The sequence below is a fragment of the Rissa tridactyla genome, chromosome 3 (genome assembly GCF_028500815.1).
Source record: "Rissa tridactyla isolate bRisTri1 chromosome 3, bRisTri1.patW.cur.20221130, whole genome shotgun sequence".
NCBI lineage: Eukaryota > Metazoa > Chordata > Aves > Charadriiformes > Laridae > Rissa > Rissa tridactyla.
The window spans coordinates 35,450,092-35,465,940 of NC_071468.1; the positions used below are offsets into that span (position 1 = coordinate 35,450,092).

General features: G+C 45.9%; 1 protein-coding gene across 7 annotated transcripts in view; it reads left to right on the top strand.

Moving 5' to 3' along the window:
* The first annotated feature begins 96 nt into the window (after positions 1–96).
* The window catches only part of XPO5 (exportin 5), a 30,543-nt gene continuing 14,790 nt past the window's right edge, over positions 97–15,849 (top strand). For 2 of the 7 annotated variants that reach the window (XR_008465244.1, XM_054194115.1), the window contains exons 1-20: positions 97–279; positions 594–715; positions 1,384–1,456; positions 2,042–2,179; positions 2,487–2,669; positions 3,631–3,672; positions 4,549–4,575; positions 4,927–5,112; positions 5,791–5,867; positions 6,302–6,401; positions 7,842–7,925; positions 8,337–8,462; positions 8,708–8,798; positions 10,256–10,384; positions 11,155–11,270; positions 12,228–12,383; positions 12,808–12,849; positions 13,448–13,555; positions 14,886–15,085; positions 15,706–15,805. Coding sequence is in view for 6 of the 7 variants with exons in the window: in XM_054194115.1 (XP_054050090.1) it covers positions 175–279; positions 594–715; positions 1,384–1,456; positions 2,042–2,179; positions 2,487–2,669; positions 3,631–3,672; positions 4,549–4,575; positions 4,927–5,112; positions 5,791–5,867; positions 6,302–6,401; positions 7,842–7,925; positions 8,337–8,462; positions 8,708–8,798; positions 10,256–10,384; positions 11,155–11,270; positions 12,228–12,383; positions 12,808–12,849; positions 13,448–13,555; positions 14,886–15,085; positions 15,706–15,805 (2,205 nt within the window). In the remaining variant the exon portion in view is untranslated. The remainder of the gene's footprint in view (positions 280–593; positions 716–1,383; positions 1,457–2,041; positions 2,180–2,486; positions 2,670–3,630; positions 3,673–4,548; positions 4,576–4,926; positions 5,113–5,790; positions 5,868–6,301; positions 6,402–7,841; positions 7,926–8,336; positions 8,463–8,707; positions 8,799–10,255; positions 10,385–11,154; positions 11,271–12,227; positions 12,384–12,807; positions 12,850–13,447; positions 13,556–14,885; positions 15,086–15,705; positions 15,806–15,849) is intronic. The other 5 variants (XM_054194118.1, XM_054194116.1, XM_054194119.1 and 2 more) reach the window with 5 other exon arrangements.

Sequence of the window (15,849 nt, forward strand, 5' to 3'; positions counted from 1 at the left end):
TAGTTCTTCGGGAGGACGGGGGGAGTTGGCCACGGCGCATGCGCCTTCCCCGCCACCTCCCCTGGCACATGCGCAGAGCCGCTGTCGTGCCGCGCGTGCGCCGCGTGGCGGCCGCCCCCCCACCTATCGCCAGTCGGTGGCCGGTGGTGCGGGCCCGCCGCCGCCGCCGCCGCCATGTCCGCCGAGCAGGTGAGCAGCCTCTGCGAGCAGCTGGTGAAGGCGGTGACGGTGATCATGGACCCGGCCTCCACGCAGCGCTACCGCCTGGAGGCGCTCAAGGTACCGGGCCGGGGAGAGGAGGCGCCGGGCTCCGGCCACGCGGGTACTCCCGTCCGCACGGCCCCGGGGCCCGGCGGGTGAGGGTGGGGTGGCGGGCCGGGCCGGGCCGGGCCCGGGCAGCCCCTGAGGCGCTGGGAGTCATCGGCAGGTGGGGGAAGGCGGCGGGGGCTGCGCCCGTGCGGCGCTGAGGGCGTCGGGCGGCCCCCCATGGCCTGCTCCCTCAGGGGTCGGGGCTGCCCCCCCCCCCCCGTTACCCCCGCCCCGACCCCGCGCTGTGTTTTAACTGCGTGTGCCTGACCCCGGCCCTTTCCCAGTTCTGCGAGGAGTTCAAGGAGAAGTGTCCTATCTGCGTGCCCTGCGGGCTGAAGCTGGCAGAGAAGACGCAGACGGCCATCGTCCGGCACTTCGGCCTGCAGATCCTGGAGCATGTGGTCAAGTAAGGCAGCCCGGCCCCGCCGCCCCAGCCCCTGCGCCGGCGGTGGGTGCCGGGCCGCTGCTACGCAGCCACCGGGATGGGCTCTGAGCCCGTTCCGGCCCTTCCCGCTTCAGGGAGGCACTTAGAGGGCGCAGAGAGTCTGCCCTGCAGCAAAGGACAGTTGCTGTCCTGCTCTGTTTCTTTCCTCCCCTGTAAAAGAAGTGGAGGAGAAAATGGCTTTCAGGCAGGTCGGGAAGGTTAATTCACCAAGCTCCTAGACGCGTTGACATCGCAAGATGTAAATAAGCACATGGGGTTATCAGTAGGTGCTTGCAGCATTCTCTGTCATTAGCCTCATGCTAACAAAGAGGCTTTGTATTAGTTCAGTTCTGAGATTCCTCTCTCTGCTGCCTTTGCAGACCTGATGCTTTGTGCTTTTGCTGCTGCTTCTCATGTCTCTTGACCTCAGTGGTACACGCCCATTTGCCAGCAGCAGTTTTAACTCAGCCTTTTCATTTAAGAGCTTAGGTACTGGCAGGGTCAGTGAGCTGTAGTGTCTCTCTTTAGTTTGGGTAAAGAAGTGATAGCTCATGGAGAATCAAGTCAGAGATCTTTATAAATGTTTTGACTTGATGTCCTTTTTGTTTCTCTGTCTTTTTTTTTTTTTATTTTGAAATTCTTTCAAACAGGTTCCGCTGGAATAATATGCCTCGCCTAGAAAAAGTTTATTTAAAGAACAATGTCATGGGCCTCATATCCAGTGTAAGTACCTTCCACCCCAGACTATTCTCTGAAACGTGATTCTCTCACTTGGGAAAAGTGGGAGCAAAAGGAAAAAAGACTCCTGTTAATTAGCACAGAAGATCTGAATTCAATTCTACATTTCATTACTTTCTTGCTGTGCATCCTTGGTTGTTCCAGTGCTTTTCTCTGTCTTGTAGTCACTAACCATGTCACCTCATGTGGCAGGAAGTCGTGAGGCTTGGATGAGATACATAAGGTACTTTATCTTTTCTTAGGAGGAAGTTCAGTAAATATGGATGTTCTTTGCAAGAATACTGAAGTCATTATCTTAGTTGTATTCTCTATTGTTGTGATTGCTCTCGTGACCAAGTGACCTTCTTTTGAGGAAAATCCTTTTTGTTTCCTAGAGTTCAGTAGCTATGGGTGCTTGGGAGGGTAGGAGCGTCACTCGAGGTAGTTGGGATGAAGAGCTGCGCAATGTTGTGTTTTGTTGTTATTATTTTGTGTGGTTTAGAATATTTGCAATCACTGTGCTTCCCAGGTCAGAATTACAGATGTCTGATGTTTGCCGTTTTGTATAACTGTGCCCCTTTTCTGTCACAGGGAACTCAAAGTATTCTGGAGGAGGAAAGTCACATTAAGGATGTTCTGTCTCGCATTGTGGTGGAGATGATCAAGCGTGAATGGCCTCAGCACTGGCCTGACATGCTAAAGGAGCTGGATACCCTCTCCAAGCAAGGGGTATGAAACACACCCGTCTGTTCTCTTCTGCTTGCTCGTAGTATGGGTTACAGTCTTCCATCATCCTGAGGAAAGCCTCAGCTGGTCAACTGAGACCGGCTGATGATGGACTTAAAATTCTCTGCTAGTTTAAGTTATTTGAGGAGATGGTTTTAGCAGAGAGAGGGCCATCCTCCTCTCTTGTTTCCCTAAGGTGTGACTTGAATCCTTATGCATGCTTGCTGTCTCTCTGTATCTTTGAGCTGGGTTCTAGGGATTTTAATGTTTGAACTGTGCTGATGGAGTGTATTTCATTTTGGGACACCAGGAAACTCAGACAGAACTGGTGATGTTCATCCTCCTACGTTTGGCAGAGGATGTGGTGACTTTTCAAACTCTGCCTACCCAGCGGCGACGAGATATCCAGCAAACCCTCACCCAGAACATGGAGAAGATCTTCAGTTTCCTGCTAAGTACCCTGCAGCAGAATGTCAACAAGTACAGGCGCATGGTAAGAGGCTCCTTTCCTTGGGTTCAGTCAGTGCTGGAGGCATTTAGGAATTGGGGTACAGCTCTCAAGTTGTGGGGGAAGCAAGTGGAGAAATTATTTGAAATCTGTTGCTGTGAGGTAGGGATCTGCTGTGGCCTGGGAAGCCGGTGCTGATCAGGGAGACTGAACACACAAGGGTGACAGGGTTAATGTTGATAGTTTGGATTTGCTAGTGTAAATGGCTTGAGTAGATGCATGGTTTAGCAAAACAAAGGTGTGGTTTTAGCAGAACCAGGTAGATTTGGGGTAGTTTGTGTAACGCACAGTGGTAAAGAGATGCCGTCCTGGGCTTGCATCTGCTCTCTTATGCTGTAGTGGTGTCTTTGTGGTGATGCACCAAAATGCATGAGGTTCTGATGTCTCAGCATTTCATCTGGGCCTCTCTGGTCCTTTTCTCTGAGAGCTCAGGTCAGGAAACCCTTTTATGTCAAGTTGTGGTGAGGAATACTCTTCCTTTTTGTGTAAAGAGTCTTCTTTCCTGAATTCTCACCTGGAGTCAGAGATGTACACGTTGGTCAAGATGGATGGTGAAGGCAAGTCTCTACCCTAGTCTGTTCCTGTGAGAAGGAAGTGGATTTGAGAGTGAAGCACAACTGAGAACCAATCTAGAAATAAGTTGCTTAGGTGTATCTCTTGTTCCTTTTTTGTTCTGTGACTTAAAAACCAGAGATACACTAAATGTGAAATTGTGAGGCGATGGAACTTACCTGACTTCTGTTCGTTCTCCTGAAGCACTGACAGGCTGAGCAAACCCACCTGTAGAGCAGACAGTTCTCTGTGCAGTTCATGGTGGTGGGTGGGAGACCCTGGTGCATTTTGTAGTCTGGTTGAAATGCATTTCCAGGTAAGGTTTGAATTGCAATGCTTGAGGCTCTGAAGTGTGGCTGCTTCTGCTAACGGTGGAATCTTTCTGATTGGCAAGGTTGGAGCACCCCAGGAACAAGAAGCCCTCACCACTCCACAGGTTAGCAGATCTTTGGGATGTTTGCACACAGGGTAAATTCTGAGGGTTGGGTGTTCAGTTACCTGTCTGCACACTGAGACTAGGGGAGATGATGGACATTTCCCCAAGACCATACTCTGCGGTGCTTATAAGTACGCAGTTCTGGTGTAGTGGCTCGGTTAAATGCTTGGAACACAACCAGATTAACTTAAAATCACTGCACTGAATACATTGATGGACAGAGTTTCCAAACCAAAACCTTGCAGCAGGAAAAAACGCTTGTCATATCTTTGCTTCTGAAAAACAGATCAAACCTGAGTGTCTGAGGAACTCGTTTACATTAGTCAAAAAGATGGAGCAAGCAGTGCATTACTGCTGCTAAGTGTTTGGAACTGGGAGTCAGGCTGTAAGCTCTTGCTCCAGCTCTCTCTCCAGCTGCCTTTCTGACCATGGACAAATCCCTTGCCCTTTTCAGACATCAATCTCAGCATGTAAAAGCCACCAGCATCTTCCAGAGTCTGGCTTTTGGATGTAAGATGCTCTAAAAGGTCAGAAGTTTCTTCCCTGGAAGCTTCCAGGAAGCACTGAAATGCCTTTCCTTCTTGTCCCCTGTGTCTCCCTGATGCCTGCTAACTGGAGTGTCATCTTTTGAACGAGAAGGAAATTGTGGCTTAACTCGCAATTGAAAGTCCTGTTGCGTTATGTGCCAGGGGGCTGTGGAGGTGGTTATGATGGCCGCAGCAATGTCGTGAGCAAGAGACTGTGTTGCAGCCTCTGTCACTAGGGAGCTGTGAAGCTGCTTCTGGCTACGTTCTCGAGAATAAGCCTGTCCAGCAGTGGCTGGGTGGAAACGTGTGCTATAGCTGCTCACTTACCATCTCTTGTTTTCTTTTTCAGAAGACTGATCTGGCCCAGGAGCCAAAGGTGAGTGGAGCTGTACAGGAGCTAGTGCATTAGCTAGCTTCTAAGCTAGCTAATTCTAAGACTAAGATTGCTTAGAATCAGGCTTCTTCCAGGCTTTGGAGTCTATTACCTGCAGATGTCATTTACAGATGGGTTTGTTCACCCATAATACAAATTCCTGGAGAAGAAAGAAGTGAGGCACAAGTGGAGAAGTGCCCAGGCCTTAACTGACATCCTTAGTGCAGGGACTTGTACCCTTCTGCTGCCACTTCACTCTCAGGGTGGTTCCTGATACTGTTCTTCCAGGGAGTGGATGGCTTTAGGTGGGAACTGGTGTTTCTCTCTGACCTCGTGCCTCCTCTCTGTTCGCAGGCCCAGGCAAACTGTCGCGTGGGGATAGCAGCACTCAACACCTTGGCTGGCTACATTGACTGGGTGGCCCTGAGCCACATCACAGCAGACAACTGCAAGCTCTTGGAGATGTTGTGTCTGCTTCTAAATGAACCTGAGCTCCAAATAGGAGCAGCAGAGTGCCTCCTGATTGCTGTCAGCAGGAAGGTGAGTTCTTCCTCCTCATCTCTTCTGTCTGGCTCCCCTTTGTTTTCCTCTCATTCTCCTATATAATTCTTCAGATTGCGCAGTGATGTCTTTGCCCTTCTATTTAAGAAACAAAATTCAATTTGGCTGCTTACATTAATGATACTTAGCGTGAATGTTATGCCAGCACAATACATACAGCAACTGTTGGAACCCTCTTCAACTTCTGTCCCTGCCTCTCCTCGCAGTTTTGAAGTTGGAGATCCCCATGCACTCTCTTTTTCCCTGCTTTCTACAACTGTGAAATGGGAAATATTGTTACCAGCTATGTCATTTAGCAGCTCAGAGCAATGACAGAAGGATCTAAACAAGTGATTTGACCCATACATTCACAAGCAGCTTAGGGTCGAGGCTGAGTGTTTATCAGCTGCCCTTACGTAACTAGCCAGTCTGCAGTGAAGAATAGTCAATGCCTCAGGATCAGTTTTTCAGTTTAAAGTTCCTATGGTGGGATTGCTTGGGGAAAATTCTTGAGATTGGGAATACCTTAGGTATTTTGGCAAGTTTTTACTGAAATAATTTATGGACTCTTAAGCACTTCCCCAGGTGGAAGGACAGCTGGGCATCTCCTAATTTCACAGGCTGATGGGAATAAATAGTTATGTTCTAATTGAGGCTTTTGGCGTATTTTACACATAGGGTAAGCTGGAGGATCGGAAGCCTCTGATGGTCTTATTCGGAGACGTTGCCATGCACTACATTCTCTCTGCTGCCCAGTGAGTACCATCCTGCTGCTGTAATTTCACGCAAAACTGCATACGAATATCTTTGTAGATGTGATTTACAAAAGATATTGCTGCTTAACTGTGGGAAGCTGAGACTGGGTTAGGAGAGAACAAAACCCCCATTTCTTTTGCAAAACCTGAAAAACTGAAAGCTTTTTCAGATCCCATAATGGAAGGTGTAAATATCGCAGCTTCCCCAGCTTTCTCTTCTAGCCTGAAGCTGATCAGGAGGGACTCTCAGAGAGGCAATCTCGGAGGTTTTAGATACCAATAAAGCAGTACTCCTTGATAATAGCAAAGAAAATCCCACTGCGCTAAAATCAAATTGCTCTGGTCCCCTCTTTACCTACGAGATAGATAGCGGTGTGCCTGTTACCTACAGCGTGAGTAACTGATGCTGTTTTTTCCCCTCCCCTCATTCCCAGGACAGCAGATGGAGAAGGCCTGGTGGAGAAGCACTATGTTTTCTTGAAGAGACTTTGCCAAGTTTTGTGCGCCTTGGGCAGCCAGCTATGTGCGTTGCTAGTAAGTCTCTACTAATACCAGACACAACCCTGGCAAAGCTAGTTTTTAGGGCTGGGGGTGAGGCAACCCTAATCAAAGGTAGGGCCAGGGTTATCTCTGCAGATTCAGTAGCCGTAGGGTTCTCTCCACACATTTGGAAAAGGCAGGAATGGCTCTGCTTGCAAGAGTGGTAACTGTATCCTGCCAAGTCATAGGAATGTAAAACAGAGGGACCCTGACTGATTCCAGGCCTCTGCTGTCATCAAGAATTGTCTTCTATAACCTCTACAAAATACTGAAGCTTTATTGAAAATTGGCCAAATTTGTTGCTGTCTACTGCTGCAGAAAAAGTACTCCAGGAAATTACTTTTGTGTTGGAAGTCTCTTAAATTTCCCTATTAAAAATAACTCAAAGTATATCCCTGTTTGTTCTTCTACTAAGATTCTCTCAAGCTGAAGGAAGAAACAGGTTTTCTTCCTGCTGTTCGTCTTTCTAATGCTTCATGCCAGTGTTGAGGTGAAGATGCACACTGGTACTTTGCATGTCCTGCTGACTCCTGAATTCCTGCTCCCTCCGTTCAGCACAGTGCTGCTACAGTAAGGAAGGCAGGCTTGTTGAGAGATGCTGTTCGTGGGGAGACTGAGGCAGCCAGCCTGTGCAAGCAGCAGAGCAGAGTAAATTCTCACAGAGAGGGAAAGTAAAAAAACCCTGCGAGAATTTATCCCTAAAAAGAATGGACAGTGAACAAAGGGTGTGTTATTACTTTTGGTGACTTCACTTGCTGTTAGGCAGTGGGAGCTGTTAGTCTGGAATGAAGTAATGAGAGGGGGATTTGAGTCCTCTCATCCACATTGGCTCAGGAGAGGCAGCGCTGAGCTGTACAGCTCCAAAACAGGGATCTTGAGGGCCCCAGGTCACATTATGATTAGTGAGGAGCAGCAAAACCTTGAATTTATGGCTCTGGGTAAAACTTATTTTCATGCCAAACTTGCCAGAAAGGTATTGGTAAGAGATGTCTGTGTTGTTAAATGCAGGAAACATTTGGAGGAACAGGAGTGAAATCATCTCGGTGTGTTTGCTTGTGAAATTCTGTGGTTGAGAATTGCTCCGCTTTGGTACTGCGGGGTGGGCTTGACCCAATAGGAGGAAAATTGTGACTCACGGCAGCAGCAGCAGTTATGACTTTGGTTTTAATGGAACTCCAGTATCAGGGAAGTCATCCTTTTCTCTTGCATGAGGGTGGTGCTGTCTCCGGCACCTCCAGGCTGGTCGGCAGAACTTGCTACTCCTCAGACTATACTGGTTTCAAAGAAAACTGCAGTTGTTCAGTGTTTTTGTCTCTGCTCCTTTACGGTCTGTGGCCTTGGATGTAGTGCTCCTGCTTTACTCAGAGACGTGCCATTTCTTAGCTCAGCGTGACATACAGTTAGTATTTTATCTGAAATTTGTCTTCCTAATAGGGCTCGGATGCTGATGTGGAAACGCCAGCCAACTTTGGAAAATACCTTGACTCATTTTTAGCCTTCACAACCCATCCCAGCCAGGTATGTAAAGGGCTGAAAGCCTCGTTTATGTCTATATAAGAATGTGTGAATGCATAATTGAGCTAACCTGTAGAAGACTGCAGAACTTCAGCTGCCAAGTATTACTTTCTAGGCTCTCCATTTCAGCTGAAGACCTGGAAGGCAGAGTGGTTTCTTCTCCGTTACCACCCCATTAGGAACAGTGCCTGACACAGAGGTGCTGAGTAGAAAGTGCAAAATTTGCAATCCGCCCCTAGAATTTAAGTTTCGTCACTCTGGAAGTTTGAGTTGTGCCTGCAGGGTGCCTTGGCCTCAACCAAATAATCAGTATAATTTGCTATTGCCTTCTGCTAGCAACACTTAATGTTAGCAGTGGAGATTCCAGCACTGAAATCCTTCTCTGTTCTCCTCTATTCCCTCTTCTCCCCCCAGTTTCTGCGCTCTTCCACCCAGATCACGTGGGGAGCCCTCTTTCGGCATGAAGTTTTGTCTCGCGACCCCTTGTTGCTGGCTATGATTCCCAAGTATCTTCGTGCATCTATGACCAACCTAGTGAAGGTATGCGGGAACTGTGGCCAGATAGGGGTGCGAAGGTGCCTGGGTGGACATGGCCTATGGGTTGTGGGGGAGAAACTACATTTTTATTGTGTCTGCGAGAGAGGTGACTCCAGGCCGCTGAGCAGACAGCTTATCTCAACATGTTACTGTCTGCTCCTTCCCTTCAGTTTTCATCTCCTTGAAGCCGGTGTTAGCTGTGATGAATGACTTCTCTTTCTTCCTGACCTTGTCTGTTCTGTCTCCAGGTGGGCTTTCCCTCTAAAACGGACAGCCCCAGTTGTGAATACTCCCGCTTTGATTTTGACAGTGATGAGGACTTCAATGCCTTCTTCAACTGTAAGTTGCCATCATCCTGCGTGGAAACTGTTGTCGGTGCCTTTCCTCTTACTTTCAGCTGGTGGCTGAGCTTGGACCCCACCATGTTGGCTTGGCAGCTGCTATTTGTGTCTTGACTCTTTCATCCTGGACCTTGGAGTTAAAGTAACTTAGGATTTTCCTGTGGCAGCTCAGACATTTCGTTTTTACTTACTTTTTGCTGTTGTTTCGCTTGCTGGCCAGGTAGGTGGCCTAGTAGCATTTGCTACCTAGTGTCAAAGAAAATGTGCCTCTTGGTCACATAGAGGAGGAAATGAAACAGCCTGGAGCCCTGCTCAGGTTAGGAGAGGAAGGCAGCTTACAAAAGACTTTAAATGTCATTCCAGAAAGAAAATCTGTCCTGACTCTGCTAAGAAGCATCTGGTTCAGTACCAGTAGATAGAGTTGAGCAATTGAAATAGCCAAATTTAATCATGATCTTAAACCAGCAAAAGGGGAACCCTGGGTATTAATAAATTTTTTTTCTTCTTGTATTTTACTTCCCAAAACTGAGGTGGGTTCTCACTGGCTGATACCGTTTGGTACTCACTTGGTGGCTTGGAGGATATACTTAATTACCTAAATTCTTACTTTCTGCATTTATGTTTGAAGATTTTAAGTGTTGCATATTTTTATTGCTTATTAGATAGTTTATTTTTTACTTATGGTAATAACTGTATTTGGGTGGAAATAAAAATGTAGGTAAAATCACAAAGGCAGAATTTGAAATAGTTTTAGGGAGTTAAATGATACTGAAGGTATTACATATATAAGAAAATAAAACTGATTTGAAACACAAAATAAAATTACTTGATAAAACAGCTTTTTTTAAACAATGCAGGTTGTATCTGTAGTCAGCAGAGCTGATTCTTTTGTGTGGTCAAGTACTGGAATCTTCTGGATTAAATGAAAATCCTGTACTGTACTTTGCTTTTGCTATCTTTGAAATTGAAAACAAGACTTTTTTGGGTTTTTGAGTTCGCATTAGCTTGTCAGCCTAGAATCTGAACTGAGTTAAGTTGAATAATCTAGAAAAAGTGTGTTTAGCTAAAGTAGTTATCTAGTGCTGGTTTCAGTATCTCAAGGTGCTTTGTAAGCAGCAAACGTGTATAGTTTGAAGATTATTTTTTTAATGAAAAATAGATGCTTAATTGCAGTAAATCTGTGTTTAGCATAGATTTTCATAATTCATATTGCATTTTAATTGTACTTCTTTTTATGTTAATCTATCATTATTTTTTTTAATCCATTTAAATCACTCCCAAAATTGCCGCTCCCATTTTACCTAGTTTACTGACTGTGTATCTGAGCTTACTACACAGCTATTGCCAGAGCAACAGTCCATAATGTTCCCAGGTGTGCAAAGCTGCAGGTGAGCTTTGGGGAAGGGAGCATTTGTAGCATCAGCTTGTTACACCGTGTCTGATTTTTCACTGCAGCTTTCCGAGCCCAGCAAGGAGAGGTGATGAGGATGGCTTGTCGTCTGGACCCTCGAACTGGCTTCCAAATGGCTGGTGAATGGCTGAAGTACCAGCTCACAGCTCCTGTTGATACGGGACCCATGAACTGTGAGTTACCCGGAAAAAAAAATACGGATGTGAGATTTATTTTTTTAATTCAAGCCAAGAAGAAACTGCTTTGCCTTTTTTTTTTCTTCTTGTTTTCAAGGGAGAGCCAAGACTCAACACTAGGTTTTCAGGCTTTTAAGGTCTTTGCAAGTTAAAAGCAAAATCGAATGAAACCCACCTCACCCCAAATTTAACTGTTTGCAGTCTACCTGTGGAATAGCTAATGTAAAGCCCCTGGCTTCTCCTTTCCGTCCCCCAAATCTCTCTGCAAAACAAATGCATCTGTCCCTCTGATACAACTTTACAATTATTTGGGCCTTCTTTTCTCTGTAACATAGTGATTATTTTTGTCCATGGAAGTTCTGCCTGTCTGGCAAATCACTCTGTCAGTCACTTTGTTTTCCCTCCTGTGAAGGAAGGCCATTTGGTGCTCTGCAAAGTCACACCGAGGGCAATCTTGCCTGCAGTGCTTCATCTGGGCATGCAGTCTCCCTCCTTTTCTTTTCCCTTCTGTGACTTGTTGGTGTTGCTCCCTGTAGTATCTCAAAGGTCAGAATTAATGTCTCAGGAGCCTTCACTGGAATGAGGCGAAACACATGGGAGCACCTTAATTGCTCCTGGTGCATCCCTGCCAGGCATCTGCAGGGAGAGCTGTGTGACCAAAATGCTTGTGAGTGCTGAGATGTTGCAGCGTGGGAGCTTACCAGCCTGGTGGTGTTGTGCATGAGAAGAGGAACATGGTGAGAGCTCCAGTGTTCTCTTCCTTTCAGCTAAGACAGGCGAAGGTCTCTGCTCCATCTTCTCTCCATCCTTTGTGCAGTGGGATGCCATGACCTTCTTCTCAGAGAGCGTCATCAGCCAGATGTTTCGAACCCTGGATAAAGACGTATGTGTGCTGGATGCTCTTGCCTGTTCTCCTAGCTTGTTCTGGGTTAACAAGAGTGGCTTTTTTCAGCTATATTGTCCTTGAAAAGTTTGTAGTAGCAGTTACCTCCATGCAAAAACCCAGGTTGTTTGGTGAATGATTCCCATAAGGATTAGTGACCCTTCTTTAGGTGGGACCAAGCTCATACTCGCCTATTCTGTCAAGCATGTGTTGGTTCTGGACACTATGCCATGAGAAGTCACAGGAGAGTGCTCAGATGGTGTCCTTTAAGATAGTGTGTGGCTGGAAGAGAAGAGGACTGCTTAAGCAGAGATTGCCTAAGTTTATTCTTTTTTAATCATCCCCTGATTAGATTATTTATTTTTTTAAAACTTTTAACTAAATGAGAGAAACTCATGCTCAGGCAGTAGGGGATCAGAAGCAGTTTCTCTCTGCTTTATGTTCGACAGCAGGCAAATGAGAAGGAAAGCATTTTTTTCTCAGTCTGTTGTAGACTGACTTGATATTTTTATTAGATTAGACTCATGTGCTTTAGCTAATCATTCTAATCATAGTAAAATAATTATATGGGTTGATATAGTTGGTTAAGCATGGCATCTGTAGGACAGGGTCAAGAGGAGAGTTGGGAGCCAAACTGAGAGAGGAAATTTGCCTTTCCCGGAGGTGCAAGCAATAGTATGGGGACTTGAGATTGACATCTCAAGACTGCCCTACCATCCGTGGCAATGCTGCTGTCCTTTTTCCCCTCAGCAACTGCACATAGCACACAGTTAAACTGAGATTTCTATTGATTTTCTTTCTGCTTTGAGGACAGTTGTGTTCAGCTGAGAGGCGTGATAGGATAGCAGCAGCTCTGTGGCCTAGCTCTAGGAGTTGTAGGATGTGTGCTACAGGCTGAAGTACTGAGTGTTGACTCCTTTCTTCTTTCCTTCTGCTTTCCCTTTCCTGCCTCTGTAGGAAATCCCAGTGAATGATGGCATAGATCTGCTGCAGCTTGTCCTTAATTTTGAAACAAAGGACCCTCTTATCCTGTCCTGTGTGCTCACCAATGTCTCTGCTCTCTTCCCATTTGTCACTTACCGACCAGAATACCTGCCTCAAGTACTTTCCAAGGTAGGTACTTGGAGACAATGCTAAAATCAAGTAGGCCTTTTGTGGTGCAAGGCCCTTGTAGTAAACTGCAGGAGTTAATCCTCTTGGCATTGCTGTCAGGGAAGGACTGTTCTTCATGTTAAAGGTGGTAGAAACTGAGATTGAGTCTTGTTCCAGAAAAAACAATGTCAAATAACACAAGTTTTGTAGTTCCTAGCCTTAAATATTAAACATTAAGTACACGCTCTGGCCAGTAAACACCATGTTTTATTTCAAGGCCTCACTGGGCTGATGATTCGTCTGTCAGCTTAGTCAAGGGTTCTTCACCGACTTTAATAAAATTGCACCGAAGTCTTTAGATCTATTTCTTGAGCTGAAAACACACATGAGTGCTAGATATTAACAAATGACATGAGGTTTTGGATTTTTCTCCCTTTTCTCACAGCTGTTTGCTTCAGTTACCTTTGAAGTTATAGAAGAAAGTAAGGTACGTCTAAATTATTGCCTACTAACAAGCTGTAACAGTTAGATCAAATCATATGCTGCTTGAGAGCATGCTGAGTCTGAAGACTCCACTGTAGGAGGCCTCTCAAGTATAGTCCTGCTCCTGGAAAGGGCTGGGAAGTCTAGATACAACTGATCTGTTCTTGGTTGATGCAGCCTAATAAGCTTTGGCTCGCAAATTTAGAAGGCCACAGGTGTGGTCTAAGGCCAGTGCACTTAGTCCCAAAGTCTGTGTTGGCCTTCCTGAGAGTGAAATCACTTAATTAGCTGTGAGTATTCTTCAGTGGTTGGTATACATGGCTGTGAAGGATGGCTGTAAAGCTGTCAGCTGCCATGGGAGTGCTTGGTGTCTTGAAATAGTGAGTAAGATCCATGGCATCCTCTCTCCTTGAGCACAGCTTCTTCAAACGTGGATTTCTTGGGTTGGCTACTGCTCCAGGGGAAATGTGATTGTTTGGGATTGGGGGTGTGTGGGAATGCTTTTTTGATCTGTACTCAACAGTGCAGAAAACTGTATGTAATGCATTTGTCTCTTGAAGATACCCTGCATTTGTCTGAACTTTTGTTTTGTTGCATTGAAGTTTGTTATGTCTGTCCAGGCTCCTAGAACTCGAGCAGTGAAGAATGTGAGAAGGCATGCATGCTCCTCAATCATAAAGATGTGTCGGGATTACCCTCAGCTTGTCCTGGTATGTAAATTCAACTCTGTCATGAAGACTCTTGCCTCAATTTCAGCTGCATTTTGTGGGATCTTCAGCTTCCTTGGCTACTGCCTCTGTTTTTCTTCCAAGAGACGCTCCTGCTGCACAAATGGCAAAGTGTTTTGTTCCCTGTACCTCCCTCGTTCCCCCTGGCCCCCGAAAAATTTTCTGAAGAGTTGAATTGTAAAGCGATGAGTTAAATGAAAAGGTGATGAGTTAAATGCAAAAGGGATGATGAGGAGGATACAAGCAGCACTAGATTCATTTTATGGGAATGTTTGCTGAATTTCCATTTTGTTACTTATGGTGGTCTCAAATGATTCCTTAGCTGAAGACGCTAGCAATTGACTAATCTCCAGACTTTCTTCTGTTACTTAAGAGAACGTAGGAGCAAGAGGAGAGTATTTGTTTTCTGGATTAGCTTGAGAAGACTAGAAAAAACAAACATGTTTAAAATCCATGAGCTGGTATTTTGTTTGGTTTTGCTGAACTAAACACCCTGCGTGCAACATGTGTAGCTCTGAACTCCGTTCTTTAGTGGTGTTTGTGTGGCGTGGCTCTAGGGTTACAGGAGCACCATAGGACATTGCTAGTTTAAACAAACATTTTTTGAGGATGCTAATTAAGGTAATTTAGGAGTTCCAGTCTGCATTCTTCAATAGCTGCTAAGAACTAGTGGGTTTGTCTTTGTCTCACTCTACTGGTCCTTGAACTACAGCGCTCTCTTTCCTGTGGCCAACCAAACATCCTCACTGGCAGAGCCAAGGGCGCAGAGCTGCCTCATAAATTCAGATGACGACAACATCTGAGTCACGGAGGCACAGGAAGTCGTGGCTGCGAGTAGAGTAGGTAGGGAACAAAGGCAAGCATTCCTGTAGAAATAGTGATAACCGTATGAATCATTATTAGCCTAGTTGTGAGCAAAGAGATGGAAGAGTCCTAAATCTGGCACTTGAAAGCCAAAGGAGCAAGGTGCTTTCTGTGAGTAAATAAAAGCACCAGAACTATTTTGAGGTGCGACACAGTTGTAATGGATACGACTGCTTAGAAAAGAGACATTTTCTCTGCTTATTTCAGTCATTATGGAAACTAAACTGTATCCAGGATGATGATAGAGGGGTAGGGAAGAAAAGAGGTTCTTTTAGATGGAGCATTCAGAGAAACTTGAGACTGAGGAGGAGATGACTATGTAGAGAAAAGAACTTATATATGATCCTCCAGCTGTTCTGTGTAGTACAGTACACCCCACCTCTGCCTCCCCAGTGGCCCTTCTCGACACCAAATGCATGACGCTCTTCCACTTGGATGTGTTTTCTAGCCAAACTTTGAGATGTTGTACAACCACGTGAAGCAGCTGCTCTCCAATGAGCTCCTTCTGACGCAGATGGAAAAGTGTGCCCTTATGGAGGCCCTCGTCCTCATCAGCAACCAGTTCAAGGACTATGAACGGCAGAAAGCTTTCCTGGAGGAGCTCATGGCTCCTGTTGCTGGCTTATGGCTCTCCCCAGAGATGCAGAGGTATGGGTCGTTTTTCTGAGCTTTGAGCTGGATGTGTCGCAGAGGTAATGTTGTACCCAACAAGGGAATGTGCGAACCATATAAGGGTGGTGGGCTGCCTCCTGACTTCCTGTGCTCTGGGCAGTCATCGTGGTAATAGCTCTCCAGCAGTTCAGAAACTGGCAACTAAGTCTAAATGCTGTTTGTTAAAGATTGCTAGGTAAGAGTCATTTAAAATGATAGAGGGACACTTCCCAGCATGCTCAAAGCATTTGCAGAAAACGAGAAATAAAAGATGTCTTTGCTCATCTCCAGGATAAGCTAGGAAGCTGAGCTCTGCTTACTAAAGCTGAGATGTCCTGCAGCCCTGGGCATCTTGGCATGCACAAGAGTTTTCCCAGCAGGGCTGTCTTCATAAGAGATTCAAAGGTTTTAGCCCCGTGGCCCAAAAGAACTGGAGGTGTTTGGAGAGTGTATACATTTCTGGTGCTTTTTATCATATTCCCACGTACAGTGTGGAGCACTAGCTAGTGTCTCTAGCCTGCTCTGTATTTGCTAAGATGTTTATTGCCAGTGCAAAGCTCTGCTCAAATTCCCTGGTACAAAGAATAATCCTCATTGCTGTCTTTTGCTAATGCCAGAGTGCTCTTGGATCCTGAAGCCTTTATCTCCTACGTGGGTGCAGACAACAAAATTGCCGATCCGGTCTTGGAAGATCCCAGTGGCCTGAACCGCTCTAGAGTGAGTATCGTTACCAGGAGAGGTGTAATCCTTAATAAGGGAGG